Consider the following 14,365-nt stretch of genomic DNA (forward strand, 5'->3'; position numbering starts at 1 on the left):
GCTTTTCACTGTACCTCGGTACAAGTGACAATAATAAACCAATACCAATACTATATGGTACATCACTACGGTAGTATTTTCAAATGACTAATTATGATTTTACATGTGCCCCCAAAACACAGGAAAATGCTTGACCCTTCAAACTCAGTTTCTCAAACACTGAACATCTAGTGGAACAAAATGTCCTCTCTTCCTCCTCTCCCAATTACCACTTGTTTAGCGTGGATTAAACTTCACTCGAACTGGTCCTCAAACCTCACCACTAAATTCTGCGGCTGTCACAAAAATTGTGAATAGTGAAGAATGTTGTCAAAGGATGCAGCATCTATTAGATCAGCTTCTAATATGGGTGGGAAAATGGCAGATGGAGTTTAATCTGGGCAAGTGTGAGATATTACGTTGAGGGCGGTCAAATGTAAGAGGAATGTATCCAGTATAAGGTAGGACCCTTAAGAGCATTGATGTACAGAGGGACCCCAAGTCCATAGCTCCCTGAAAGTGGTTACGCAAGTAGTTAGAGTGGCAATGAAGGCATTTGGCATGCTTGCCTTCATCGGTCATGGCATTGAGTATAAGAGTCAAGAAGTCATGTTGCAATTGTTCCTATGCAGTACATCCTATATTCGAAACTCTGGTTTTGCCTTTTAGGAACCCCTCAATGTGTCAGGAAAGGGAAGAAATCTCCCCTTCCACAGCTGCATCAATCATTAACTCTTTTCCCCAACCAATATATTTATGTTCACCTACTGGACTTAATGCAAATCAGACAGATCTCTGGGCCTTTTGATGCCCCTAATCCTCTTTCTCGACAGATATCGATTCAGTCCCTTTTTGGAGCTATTACTGAACCAGGATTGATGGCTAATGCTGACAGTCATACTCATTGGGTTTATTTGTAATGGGATTCCTGCTGGAAACATTGTGCAAAGCAATAGCTATGCACCTGTACAAAGAAAGTAATCAGCAGACAGCTGCACTTAATTGCATGACCACACCAATGTCAAAATGGTGCTTTTCAAAATAAGTTCCAAAACAAAGAAAAGTGTGATAAAAATAGCTTGTGAGTCAACTTTAAGTTTCAGGTGTTTACAAACCTTAGGAATGAAAAGGAGTTGTCTCAGTGTTCCATTTTACCACTGGTAATATATCTGTGACACTAATGTCCTCCCCTATTGCGAAAGCCCCAAGTCATTAAGTCTCTGACAGGGAGGATACTCCCCAACATCTACAAGTGGCCTCGTTTCATGCACAAATTTGGACAGTGAGCCTCAAGTAGGTAAATTAATCACACAAAAAAAAAAGGCCTTTGCAACTTGTTCTCAACCTCAGGCTCTTTCCAAGAGAGTCACTGGGGCAATCAGGGGAGGAAAAATTGTCAATGTTCCAAGTTACTAAGACTCACTTTAGCAAACTCGTTGTGGTTGTGGGTGAGGATGGATAATTCAGCACATAAAATTAAACAGATCTAAGTGCACTGCTGACTCATTCACACCCCCTGCCCACCTTCTTAAGCAAAATAAGACACTGTGAAACACGATGTCTTGTTTGATCTGGAGTTAAACTTCAAACCAGCCCCCACCCATCACAGAGATTACTTGTGCCTCTCTCCACCACACTGCACCCTTTTCATTCTACTCCAATGTAATAGAACATATTATCTAGACATTTGCTAACCCCAAGTGGAATTTCTTAATTATCTAATTATTGGTCTCCCATTCTCTTTTAAGTTCATAATGTTCAAACCTCATGTCAACCCAAGTACATTGGCTCTCTGTCTCTCTTCAAACACTGTCCAACAGATGTATTTCTCCACAGCTCTCTCTCATTGTACTCTCCACTCACATCTTCCCATCCTCCAGCTTTCACTGTTTGTGCATCTTCTCCCTTCACCCCATAAGTAGTGTATGCTTTAAGCTATAATGCCTTCTAGCTTTAGAAATCACTTCTAATCCTTTTTGTTTTACCAAAAGTACCAGACTCACTATGTTTGCAAATCTACCTGATCCTACCCCACAGTATTCCTTAGGAACATTGTGTACACTCCAGGTATTTAAGGTATCAGCCATTCCTCAAGTTCATAGAATCAAAGATTTATACAACTCAGAAACAGGCCCTTCAGCCCACTGAGTCCATGCTAACTATCAAGCACCCCACCAATCCCATTTTTATTCTCCCCACATTCCCATCAACTCCTGCCAGAACCTACTCATGCACTAGGGGTAAGTTAGTGGCCAAATAACCTACTAAAAATGCACGCCTTTGGGGCAAGTGAGGATACTGGAGCACCCAGGGGTAACCCAGAAGAAGGATGTGAAAACTCCACGAAGAGAGCAGTGGTCAGGTTGCTGAAACTGTAGAGGTAGCAGCTCCAGTATCACTGTCCCCCCCAAACGGAGAAAACCACACACGGACACCAGCCTCCCTGGACTCTGTCTTTACCTCTCGTCTTGGTGTAGCAGCCAGCGTAATCAAAAACCCCACCCACCCGGGACATTCCTTCTTCTCTCCTCTTCCATCGGGTAGAAGATACAGGAGCCTGAGGGCACGTACCACCAGACTAAAGGACAGCTTCTACCCCACTGTGATAAGACTATTGAACGGTTTCCTTATACAATGAGGTGGACTCTGACCTCACGATCTACCTTGTTGTGACCTTGCACCTTATTGCACTGCACTTTCTCTGTAGCTGTGACACTTTACTCTGTACTGTTATTGTGCTTTTACCTGTACTACATCAATGCACTCTGTACTAACTCAATGTAACTGCACTGTGTAATGAATTGACCTGTACGATCGGTTTATAAGACAAGCTTTTCACTGTACCTCAGTAACAAGTGACAATAATAAACCAACCAACACTCTGGTTGTTGATTTCAGCTTCTACTCTTAAGGCTAATTTTTCCGTCACAGTACTGACATAGGTGCTGCATTACCAGACACCAAGTCAAAACATAGGCTAATCAATGAGCGCAAATTAACCGCTGTGTTTCCATGGCGACTAAACTTCTTAAGTACTTCACTAACTGTAAAGTACTTTGGGAAGATCCTGGGTGTCATGAAAGGTGTTCATATAAATACAAGAAATGTAAATTAAAACAAGGATATGCTAGAAATCTTAAGTAAAACAACAAAAAAAACATGGAAATACAATGGACATCTCTAGACAGAGAAATCGAGTAAATCTTTCAGGTCTAGGGCACTTCATCAGAACTGTGAAAGAGAGAAAACAAGAGTTTTAAATTGCAGAGGGAATAGGCAAGGGATGACAGGGACAAATGAGATATTTCTGATAGGATGCCTTACCCAAGATATTCTCTTTGATCCATCCATTCCTCCCCACTATCCTTCTATTATTTCAAACTGACTTGTTTTCTCTCTGACTCAGTTCTAATCAACAATCTTCAATTTGAAACATTAACTTGGTTTCTCTTTCCACAGATGCTGCTTGACCTGCTGAGTGTTTCCAATATTTTCTGGTTTTGGTTTCCTATCAATACAAGCTTGCCCTTCCATCCATTTCAACACAATCTCTTATATGATTCAGCGCTGTATCAACTAATGCCCTTCATCCTCTGCATCACAAGCAAAATTATCAGTTTCTGCACAATAGATGGAGACAATGAAATTCAATTACATATTAAGATACTGAAGGCAATAGATGATTAAAGTCAGGAGAAAGGGGGACAGAGAGGCAATGAGAAAGCAACAAACAGGCAGAGACAGACAGATGGACCCACAACGCTAACTGTCCATTTCTCTCCACAGATGCTGTCTGACCCGCTGAGTTCCTCCAACAGCTCGTTTTTTTGTTTGAGTCAGGTAGAAAGATGGTGTGTGTGAGAGGCAGAGAGAGAGAGGGAGAGAGGGAGAGAGAGAGAGAGAGAGAGAGAGAGAGAGAGAGAGAGAGACTATTAGTGAGAGACAGAGAGAGCAAGAAAGCCAGCGCAAGAAAGATTTCTCCACAGATATTACACTTGGCAATTGCCCAGCATATACAATAAACCCTAGCTAATGCATCAGTACTGACATTAGAGCCACTTAATATGTAGCAAACAACACCAGCAACTAGCCAATCTGATTGGTGCAGGCAAGATTCCAAATTCAGACACTACATTATACATTTATTGCGGAAAGGGTTACATACTAATGAAAGTATAATTTAGTACTGTGGCTGAGAGAACCTATATTATGTGATAAATAACAAAGCAGCATGAATGTTAAGCTGAGCTGTAACACCACCAGAAGGAGACTCAGGAAATTTCAAAATAAAACAAGGCAGTCACAAAATGTTATCCTTTGCAATGAAATAAGACATAATTCCAAATAAGCCAGTTTTTATTGAAGCTGAAAATGTAACCAACTTCTTGCCCATGGGAACAAGTTCACTGGTCAGCTAAATACTATTTAGATCTTTTTTAAATGTTTCAATATAGCTATCTGCTTTCAGCTACGAATCCAGAAGTTGATGGCGAGAAAAATTTAGCTCCATTTTAAAAAGTAAACACACATTTCAACATTTTACAAACAATGCTCCTTTAAAGGGGAAACCGGTTCTGCAAAGACACTCAATTTTTTTTTAAAAAAGCACAAAACCAGGTCACAGATCTGTGAGTGAGCAGATGCAAAAGTACTGAACACAAAAAAAATATAAGCGTGGAACTGAATTGCCTTAAGATCAGTTCGAAACCACGTGTTCTAGAAGAGACCTAGGTATGCTGACATCTCACGACTTCGAATCACAATTATTATTTTGGGGATAAGGCATCTCATTAACGAGGGAACGCAATCGCAAATTGAAAACCGTGCGTCTCAATAAGAATGCATGTACGCGCTCCAAAGCAGGGGCGTGAGGAGGAATTTAAATCTGCCGGCTCTTTGGGAGGGCGGGGGGGGGGGGGGGGGGGGTGTGGGTGAGAATGCACGCAAGAATCTGTAATATTATGGGCCGAACGTGTACACACGTGAATCACCTCAAACTGCACTGGTTTTCCTGACGGTTATTGGAAGGGGGGCGTCCCGTCCTTGCGCACGCCCCTGGCTTTTGAGAACGCACTGCACCGTTTGAACGTAAATATTGCATTAAAGTGGAACCAAAACAAGAAAATATGACTTGAAATAAAAAAAATATCGCACGCAGATTTTAAGTTATCCACATTACTGACATGGTAAGAGATTGTAATAGTTTAAACAGGAGTCAAAATCGCTCCCACCTCCCCACCATCTCTCAGTGTTTGAAGGTACTCATTCGGTGTCAGAGACACACACAAGGCTGCCTACCTGCTTGTTGTACTTCGGGGGATTGGTCTTGTAACTGTAATCAGAGTACTGGTCCGAGCCCGTGGAATTACTGTCCCCAGTCCCGACGAAGGTGTTGGTGGCGGGCAAGTCCTGGACAACTTGGTGCTTTTTCCCCGCAGTCGGTGACTGTGGGTGCAGTTGGATGGACGGGAGAGGAGAGTTCGACCTGTAATGTCTCCCTAGGTCAGGGCTGCCCGGGTTACAGTTCAGTGGCAGGTGAATCCGTGGATTATCACTGTTGGACTCATTGATCAGGTTGAATTGTAATCCCCTCTGTGCGCCGCTCTCCTCGGCTTCCATTGGTTTGGAGGGTTTGGGGGGCTTGCTCTTCTTAACCTTGTGCTTGGTATTTTTATTGGTTTGTTTGGGGGTATACAAATCCTTGGTCTCCTTTTTGCCGGCCTGGTATCCACTCTTGGCTTCCTTCTGCCTACAGTAGCGGATCAGTACCACCACCACTATCACCAGTATGACTGCAATAATCCCAGCGATCACTCCGAACAGGACGTTGCTCCGCTGTTTGCTTTTCTCGTACTCGGGGTCTCCAGCGATGTCCACGTCCAGCGGGGTGTTCAAGCTGTGACCCACCAGGGCTTCAACCAGGCTAACGTTGGCCATGGTGTCGTTGACGTACAGGTGCACCAGCGCGGTGGCAAAACGGGCCGGCGTGCCCCCGTCCCTCACCTGAACCACCAGCCGGTGTAGACCGTAGTGCCTACGCATGAGTTCCTTCTCCAGGGTCACACTCCCAGCAGGGGAGATGTGGAACAGGCCAAAGGGGTTGCCTCCTACGATGCTGTAGGTCAAGTTGGCATTGGTCCCAATGTCCATGTCTTCTGCCTTGACCCGTTCCACTGGGGTGCCAATGGCAGTGAGGGGGCTGATGTGTTGGAAGGAGGAATTGGATGGTTGAGTGATGAATGGCGTGTTGTCATTTTCATCCAAGACATTGATGGTGACACTGACATAGGCAGATCTGGGGGGCGTCCCGCCGTCTATCGCCTTGAGCTGGAAGGTGTAGGTGCTCTGGCGCTCCCGGTCAAAGGAAACCCGGGACAGGATGGTACCCGTCCCGTTCTGGATCTCAAACTCGCCATTGTCCGGGTCAACGAACAGAGTGATCCGGGCGTTGGAGTCCTTGTCGGCGTCCGACACCGTCACCATCCCCACGGGGCTAGACGGGGGCAAGTTCTCTCGCACCGAGAAGTTGTAGGCGTTGAGCATGAACCGAGGGTCGTTGTCGTTTTCATCCAGGACATTGACCACCACGGTGGCCGTCCCCTTGAGGCTCGGGGTACCCTTGTCCGCCGCCGCCACTTTGAACTCGTAGCGTTCCCTCTGCTCCCGGTCCAGAACCGAGATGACCCTCACCTCTCCCGTGTCCGGATTAATCTGGAACAAGTTCTGGATGGACGGGTCGGGGTACAAGGAGTAGAGTAGCTCGGCGTTGCTACCACTGTCGGCGTCGGTGGCCTCCACCCTCAGCAGAGATGTCGGGGGCCGGTTATTCTCCAGTATACCCACCTGCATGCGGCTCTGGGCGAAGCTGGGCGCGTTGTCATTGACATCGACCACCTTTACCTTTAAAGTGTTGGTGCTGGACAGCGGAGGGTTGCCCGAATCCACCGCCACGATCTGGATGAGATAGTCGCGCACCTTCTCGTAATCCAGGGCGGTGGTGGTCTGCAGAAAGAACTTCTTCTTCTTCTCGTTGCTTGACTCGCTGGCCGGCTTCAGCTGGAACGGCACGTCCCCGGCCACGATGCAAGTCACCGCCGCGTTCTCCCCTTCGTCGCGGTCCGACACTTGCACCAGTGCCACCGGAGAGTCGACCGGCGCGTCTTCGTCGATGCTGGCCACACCGTCCCGGTGAGTGACCAGCCCGATGCCTCGGATCTCGATAGCCGGCGCGTTGTCATTGGTGTCCCGCACCATGATCACCACCGACGCCCTGTCCTGTTTGGGGATGGGACCCTTGTCGCGGGCGTGAACATAGAACCTGAACTGGCTGAACTGCTCGCGGTCCACCGGCCCTTGCACCGTGATCCAACCGGTGTTCTTGTCCAGGCGGAGTAGACGGCGGGCGTTATCCGCCGCCTGGGCGAACGTGTACTCGATGCGGGAATTGTCTCCCAGGTCCTTGTCGGTAGCTCTCACCTGCAGGATGGAAGTACCCGCCGGGCTATTCTCCTCCACCGATCCCTGGTAACTGTACCTCTCGAACCGGGGCGCGTTATCGTTAATGTCCAGCACGGTGACACGCAGGACCGAGGTGCTGCTCCGTGGTGGCTGACCCCCGTCCACCACCCGCACCGTCAGGTCGTAGGTGTCCCGTTGCTCTCTGTCCAGCGACCCGGTGACTATCAGCTGGGGCAACCTCTCGCCGTGTTCCTCGGCCACCTGTAGACTGAAGAGACCCTGCCCCTCGTTACCCAACAGTTCGTAGCCGGCTACTCCGTTCGTGCCCGCGTCGCGGTCGCTGGCAGTGGGGATGTTGACCAGGGTACCCGGGGGGGTGTGTTCCGGGATGGAGATGGATATTACCGGGGAGCTGAAGGTAGGAGTGTTGTCATTGATGTCCTGCACCGAAATCCTGCCTTCCACTAGCACCGTGGCCGCGTTGTACAAGGTGTCGGTGACCGAGATCTCGAACTCCAGCTGGCATTCGGTGGGGGTCTCGCACATCATCTGCTCGCGGTCGATGGGGGTCTCGGTGGTGTACAGGTTGCCCCCCGTCTCGTCCACCCGAAGGTAAGGTTGGCCCAGTTCCAGTTTGAACAGCCGGTTGTCCCGCTCCAGACCCAGGCTCTCGCCCGGGTTCCCGATCAGCGTGTTCGGCGGTTGCTCCTCCGGCAGCGTGAACTTCACCGAGCTCTGCGCCAGGCAGCCGGGAGCCGGGCACAGGGCGAGCAGCGACAATAGGAGCAGCAAGCCGCGGCCGGAGGGGCCGAGCGGACGGGCCATCGGCGTCAACAAGTGCGGTGCCGGCTGTGGAGGCGGAGGGGGAAAAGTGGGAGGGTGGGAGGGCGGGGGGGAAGGAGGGGGGAGGGAGGGGAGGGGGCAGAGGAAGGGGAGGAGGAGAGGGGAGAAGGGGAGGGGGGCAGAAGGGGAGGGGGGCAGAAGAGTAAAGGAGGGATAAAGAGGGGGGAGTGGGAAAGAAAGTGGGAGGGTGGGGTATAAAGAACAAGGGAAAGAAAGGGAAGGACGGTTGGGAGGGGAAGAGAAATTGTAAAAGAAAAGAAAACACAATAAATAAAACCAAACCCCCAAATTTCGGTGAAAAATATCAACACAGCCGTTTATTACATCCCGTAAACGTCGAGTTAATAACAAGGTTCTGCCGCTCACATCAATCCTGCAATGCAACTTATTTGAACAGAGAGACACCGAGTTCCATGCGGCTCCGAAAGCACTCCATTTCAACGCCGAATGCAAAAGCAAAAGCAATGCCTCGGTCTAAAGTGGACCAGACAAGGAAGGGGTTGAAGCTTCCACGTTCTACAAACAAGGTTCGGACCTGGCCGAGAAAATCCCATTTGCTGAAACCCGTTTCAGAGAGCCTTGCGATTCAAGACGCCGGGGAAGGTTGTGGGTCTTGGTGAAGTGAGAGTACACATGCAGATTACAGAGCAAGCAGAAACCAACGCTTGCAATTTCAGGGCGGGCGACAAGGGATTAACACCTCCTAGGGCTGTATAGGGTGAGGAGAGGGAAAGTGGGGGCGGGGGGTGGGGGGGGGGGGGAAGAGAGAGGGGGAGAGAGAGAGAGAAAGAACGCGTAAAGATGTAGCCCCGGAGTGCACACAGTAGCAGATATACTGCCTTGCTGTTGCAACACCGGGCGATCAGAACAAGTAGGCAAGATATACTGCAATCGTTTTATTTTTTTACACAAAATCCCACGTTAACATTACGCCTTGCATTCACGAATCGAGCTGCGCGCACATTATAATAAAATCTGTGGGAATCTGAGCTATTCCTCCCGATCCAGTCCTTATTAAATCAGTGGCGGGTCCCCCCCCCCCCCTTTAAGATGACCAAGGTTTTCCAACCAAGCTATATTTTTACACCAAGTTCGATCTTCCAATATTAAACACAGCGCGCACTCAGTCCCTCTCAGCCAAGCTTCGGATTTTACAAGAGATCCGATTTAAATGCACCTCCAGTATTGCTAATCAAACACAGGTGCATTTCCTTTCTTAAAACACAACACAAATGAAGATTCTCTAAAATTAATATATTTTATCCAAAATAAAGAACAATTTTTTAAAAAAACGGCTCACTATTGCAATGTCCCTTACCTCGGCGGGAGAGTGGGTCAGGAGCAAAGCGAAACCCTGCAGCACTAGATCTGGGAGTTTGCTTGTTTTTTTTCTGTGCTTGGCGCTGTCCGCTCGCTTTCTCGCTCTCTCTCTCTCTCTCTCTCTCTCTCTCTTCCACCCTCTCTCTATCTCTCCCTCCCTCGCATTCACTCCTCCCAAGTGAAACCGAACCAGTCTCGCAGTTTTTTTTTGCCTCGCCCGCCCTGCGCGTCACAAGCCTTAACTAACTGAGCCCCGTGCAATCGGGGTGAGGTGTGTGTGTAAATGTTCAGTGCAGCCAATGTCCACACTTGCTTTTAATAAACAAACTCTCCGGACAGAACCAAGAGCAGATCAAAACAAACCTGCAGGGAAAAAAAGCATGCAGATTAAACACGCGGGTGATCCGGATTCAAATTAAATAAAATTAGGCTAATAAGTTCTTTTGAAAAAAAATCTAAAAAGATCCGGACTAGCAACACGTGATTATATGAGATCGAATCTTGTTTTACCGCATTCCACGGGTTTCAGACTTAAGGAGCCCGGTGCTGTTAAATTGCCTCTTCCCTCAGTTTCCGCATTGTTGTTTTTGTAAAGGATAAAAATCCACTTCGTTTTCCAGAAATAAAGGATAAATCTTTACGGGTAGATTCTCCCGGTGGTTTCTCTCGGTGTATCGCGATGGATGAGCGTGGGGATCCCTCTACAAATGCATTGAGTCTAATGAAAGAGAGAGGGAGAGAGAGAGAGAGAGAGAGAGATTCCTCGCTGAACACCTTACTGGCTTCTTCTTCAGAGAGAGAGAGAGGCTTGTATACGAGGGAGCTCTCGGCTTCCCAAGAGCTGTTTATGGAGAGGCAGTCACAACTTGTTGCAGCGGATTAAAGGAACCCCGTTTTAACGAGAGAGGACGCCATCTACAGTCAACCTTGCAAGAAATTCTTGCCATTAACTAAACTCCCCGCAAGAGAACAGGATGAACGATTTTTGCACAGGGACCCCAGTAACTTTGTATTTAATACCACAATTCTAATGGATGCTTAACTGCAAACCATTTGTTCTTTTAAAACAAACTGCCTTAAATTACACGGCGTTGTTATTTTATTTGGCCTGTACTTCCTTTAATATTTGGTTCAAAAAAAATAGGGTTGAATGGTCTGAAGGATTTTGCTTGGTCGAAATTCAAGAAATGAATAATCCAACATGTTAAACAACCTTTCGCCCACCCTTCTCCCGGAGACATTGCAATGCAGCCCCTCGGGTTCTTGAGAAACCTCATCAAGGTTAGCCACACTATTCGGCAATGTGATGCATCGTGGCAGCGACTGGTTACAGCGTCAGGCGCTGTGAAGAAGTGGTTGCTGCATTGTTGAGACACGGGCTGTAATCTCTCTCCCTCTCCATCGTGCGGGTCCGCCAAACCCCAAACGACGCGGCTTCCCCTCCACCCCATTCACACAGCCTTCCCTGAAAGTTTGCGATTCTGCAGCCTCCAGCGGTAGACTGGGAACCCGCACTACCCTGCTAAACCACCGGAGGAGCTGCAATTAAACAGCGTCAGTCAAAGTGTGGCTAACGTCTCAATGCAAACCATTCAAGAGTCAGTTTCACAGAGTGGAATTTCAGGTACTGCACGCAGTTGTCTCGGGTCGAGAAAGGCAACGTTTTTTTTAAAATAAAACAGCAACTTTGCAGTTTTGGTACGTTTAAATAGAAATAACGAGAAATAGTATAAAGTATATGGTTAAACGTATCAAAATACATGTTTTAGCTTCTGCAGATGGAGTGCATTATTGAATGTCACGTAAAAAGCTTATAACAGGGAAAATGTGGTTACCGTGTAAGAAAATGTCATTGCTGAGTCGGTCTCATTCATAACTCCCTTGGGAGATCATGGGTTCATGTCTCACTTTAGACACCTAAATACAAAAAAAAGTGAATCAGAATCAGGTTTATTATCACTGACATATGACGTGAAATGTGTTGTTTTGCAGCGGCAGTACAGTGCAAGACATAAAAATCACCATAAATTACAAACATGAATAGTGCAAAAAATGGATTAACAGGGTAGTGTTCATGGGTTCATGGACCGTTCAGAAATCTGATGGCGGAGGGGAAGAAGCTGTTCTTGAATCATTGAGTGTGGGTCTTCAGGCTCCTGTACCTCCTCCCTGATGGTAGTAATGAGAAGAGGGCATGCCCCAGATGGTGAGGGTCCTTAGTGATGGATGCTGCCTTCCAGTGAAGACTGGTACTTCGGTTTAGTACTGTTGGTGGTGATTTCTTTACCTCTCGCTGCGTGACATAATAAAAGACCCCACCCATCTGGGTCATTCTCTCTTCTCTCCTCTTCCATCAGGTAGAAGATACAGGAGCCTGCGGGCACGTACCACCAGGCTTAAGGACAGCTTCTACCCCACTGTGATAAGACTATTGAATGGTTCCCTTATACGTTGAGATGGACTCTACCTTGTTGTGACCTTGCACCTTATTGCACTGTACTTTCTCTGTAGCTGTGACACCTGACTGTACTGTTATTGTTTTTACCTGTACTACCTCAATGCACTTTGTGCTAACTCAATGTAACTGCACTGTTTAATGAATTGACCTGTACGATCAGTTATGCAAGACAAGTTTTTCACTGTACCTTGGTACAAGTGACGACAGTAAACCAGTTCCAATACCAATACCTTTAATGAGAGTCTGCAACCAGACTTATCTTCCACTCCCCTTTCCTTTCAATATTCCACAGAGACCATTCCCTTCATAACACCCTAGTTTTCTCTTCCACCTGAACCAATCATTCCCCTTCTCAGGACACTTTCCAATGATGCAAGAGCTGCCCTTTTACCTCTTCCCTCCCCAACATCCAAGGACCCAAGCATTCCTTCCAAGTGAAGCAGCAATTTACTTGTAGCTCTTCCAATCTGGTGCACAGCATTCTGAGCTCATTATGTGACCTCTCCTACATTGGAGAAACCAGACACAGATTGGGTGACCGTTTAGTGAAGGACCTGGATTCAGTCCACATGGCTGACCCTGAGATGCCAGGTGCCTTGCACTTTAATTCCTCATCTGACCTCTCTGCCTGTGGCCTCCTGCACTGTTACAATGAGGCCCAACATAAGCCTGAGGAACAGCACATCATCCTGCAGTGTATGGGTGTATGGCAGTCTTCCAGTCTCAATATCTACAATTGCAGGTAACTTGCCCTCTCTGTTTATATAAAGAAGGCGATGCCTCAAGAAGGCGGCATCTCTCAGTAAGGAACCTCACCATCCGGGACACACCCTCTTCTCATTACTACCATCAGAGAGGAGTTACAGGAGCCTGAAGACCCACACTCAATGATTCAGGAACAGCTTCTTCCCCTCCACCATCAGATTTCTGAATGATCCATGAACAACCTCATTATTCCTTTTTTTTTGCACTATTTATTTATTTTTGTAATTTATAGTAATTTTATTTCTTTGCACTGTACTGCTGCCGCAAAACAACACATTTCATGTCATATGTCAGTGATAATAATTCTGATTCTGTTTCTATATCAGAACTGGCCAGTGCTGCTAGTGGTCTTTTATCTGTAATATTGGCTCAGTTTTTCATTCTCTTTCGTCTAACGCAGTCTGAGCTCTGGGCCATTTCCAACAGCCCTGCATTTCACAGCTTTGACGTTCCTTCAGTTGTGTTTTTTTTCTCTCTCTCTAATAACCCACATTTCACAGTTTTTAATTTCTTTTGTTCCAGTTCTCTCTCCCTATCTTTGTTCAGATCAACAGCGGCATGTCTTTTCCCAAAGCCAAAGTCTTTTCCCCAAGGTAGGGGAGTCCAAAACTAGAGGGCAGAGGTTCAAAGTGAGACGGGAAAGATTTAAAAGGGACCCGAGGAGCAACTTTTTCACCCAGAGGGTGGTGAGTATCTGGAATGAGGTGCCAGAGGAAGTGGTAGAGGTGGATTCAATTACAACATCTAAAAGGTATTTGTACAGGCACACGGATAGGAAAGGTTTAGAGGGATGTGGACCAAATGCAGGCAAATGGGACTAGCTCAGTTAGGCAACTTGGTCAGCATGGATGAGTTGGGCCGAAGGGCCTGTTTCCGTAATGTATAGTTCTATGACCCTACGATTCCCATAACAACCCTGACCTCACCCTGTGAAAGATTTTCCCCAGTGTCCCATCCATCCATCCCCCCCCCATCTTCTCTGCAACTGAAAACTAATTGGTTTTCTCTCATTCCCAGTTCTGATGAAGGGTCTTCAACCTAAAGCACTAACTGTTTCTCTTTCCACAGATGCTGCCTGACCTGCTGAGTATTTCCAACATCTTCTGTATTTACATTAAACTGAGGTCTCATCTGCCTTGTCAGGTGGATGTAAAAAAGCAGAAGAAGTGGAGGGGAGATACTCTCAGAGGCATGGCTCTATTTTATCCCTCAGTCAACAATACAAAGGCAGATTATCCAACCATTATCACAATGGTGCTTGTGAGGACATGCTGTGTGCATGTTGCCTGAAAATTTCCTGAAATTCCCGAAAAGTGGCGTCGCAGGTCGACAGGGTGGTGAAGAAGGCTTTTGGCACGCTGGCCTTTGTCACTCAGAGTATAGGACAACACACAAAGCTGGAGGAACTCAGCGGGTCAGGCAGCATCTATGGAGGGAAGTGGACGGTCAATATTTTGAGTCGAGACCCTTCATCAGGACTGGAAAGAAAGAGGAGAGACAGCCAGTATAAATAGGTGGGGGGAAAGGGTTGGAGCAAGAGCT

The 14,365-nt window shown here is 47.2% G+C and overlaps 1 protein-coding gene across 6 annotated transcripts in view; it reads right to left on the reverse strand.

The window, feature by feature from the left end:
* The window catches only part of LOC127569073 (protocadherin-1-like), a 443,419-nt gene extending 433,008 nt beyond the window's left edge, over positions 1-10,411 (reverse strand). For 3 of the 6 annotated variants that reach the window (XM_052013381.1, XM_052013386.1, XM_052013385.1), the window contains exons 1-3: positions 10,111-10,362; positions 9,599-9,963; positions 5,278-8,286 (exon numbers count right to left, since the gene is read on the reverse strand). In XM_052013381.1, coding sequence (XP_051869341.1) covers positions 5,278-8,262 — 2,985 coding nt within the window. In that variant the 5' untranslated portion in view covers positions 8,263-8,286; positions 9,599-9,963; positions 10,111-10,362. Of the gene's footprint in view, positions 1-5,277; positions 8,287-8,646; positions 8,779-8,815; positions 8,886-9,598; positions 9,964-10,110 lie in introns of those variants that run through there. The other 3 variants (XM_052013382.1, XM_052013384.1, XM_052013383.1) reach the window with 3 other exon arrangements.
* Between the last annotated feature and the right edge of the window lie 3,954 nt (positions 10,412-14,365).

Source organism: Pristis pectinata, chromosome 4 (genome assembly GCF_009764475.1).
Source record: "Pristis pectinata isolate sPriPec2 chromosome 4, sPriPec2.1.pri, whole genome shotgun sequence".
Taxonomy (NCBI): Eukaryota; Metazoa; Chordata; class Chondrichthyes; order Rhinopristiformes; family Pristidae; genus Pristis; species Pristis pectinata.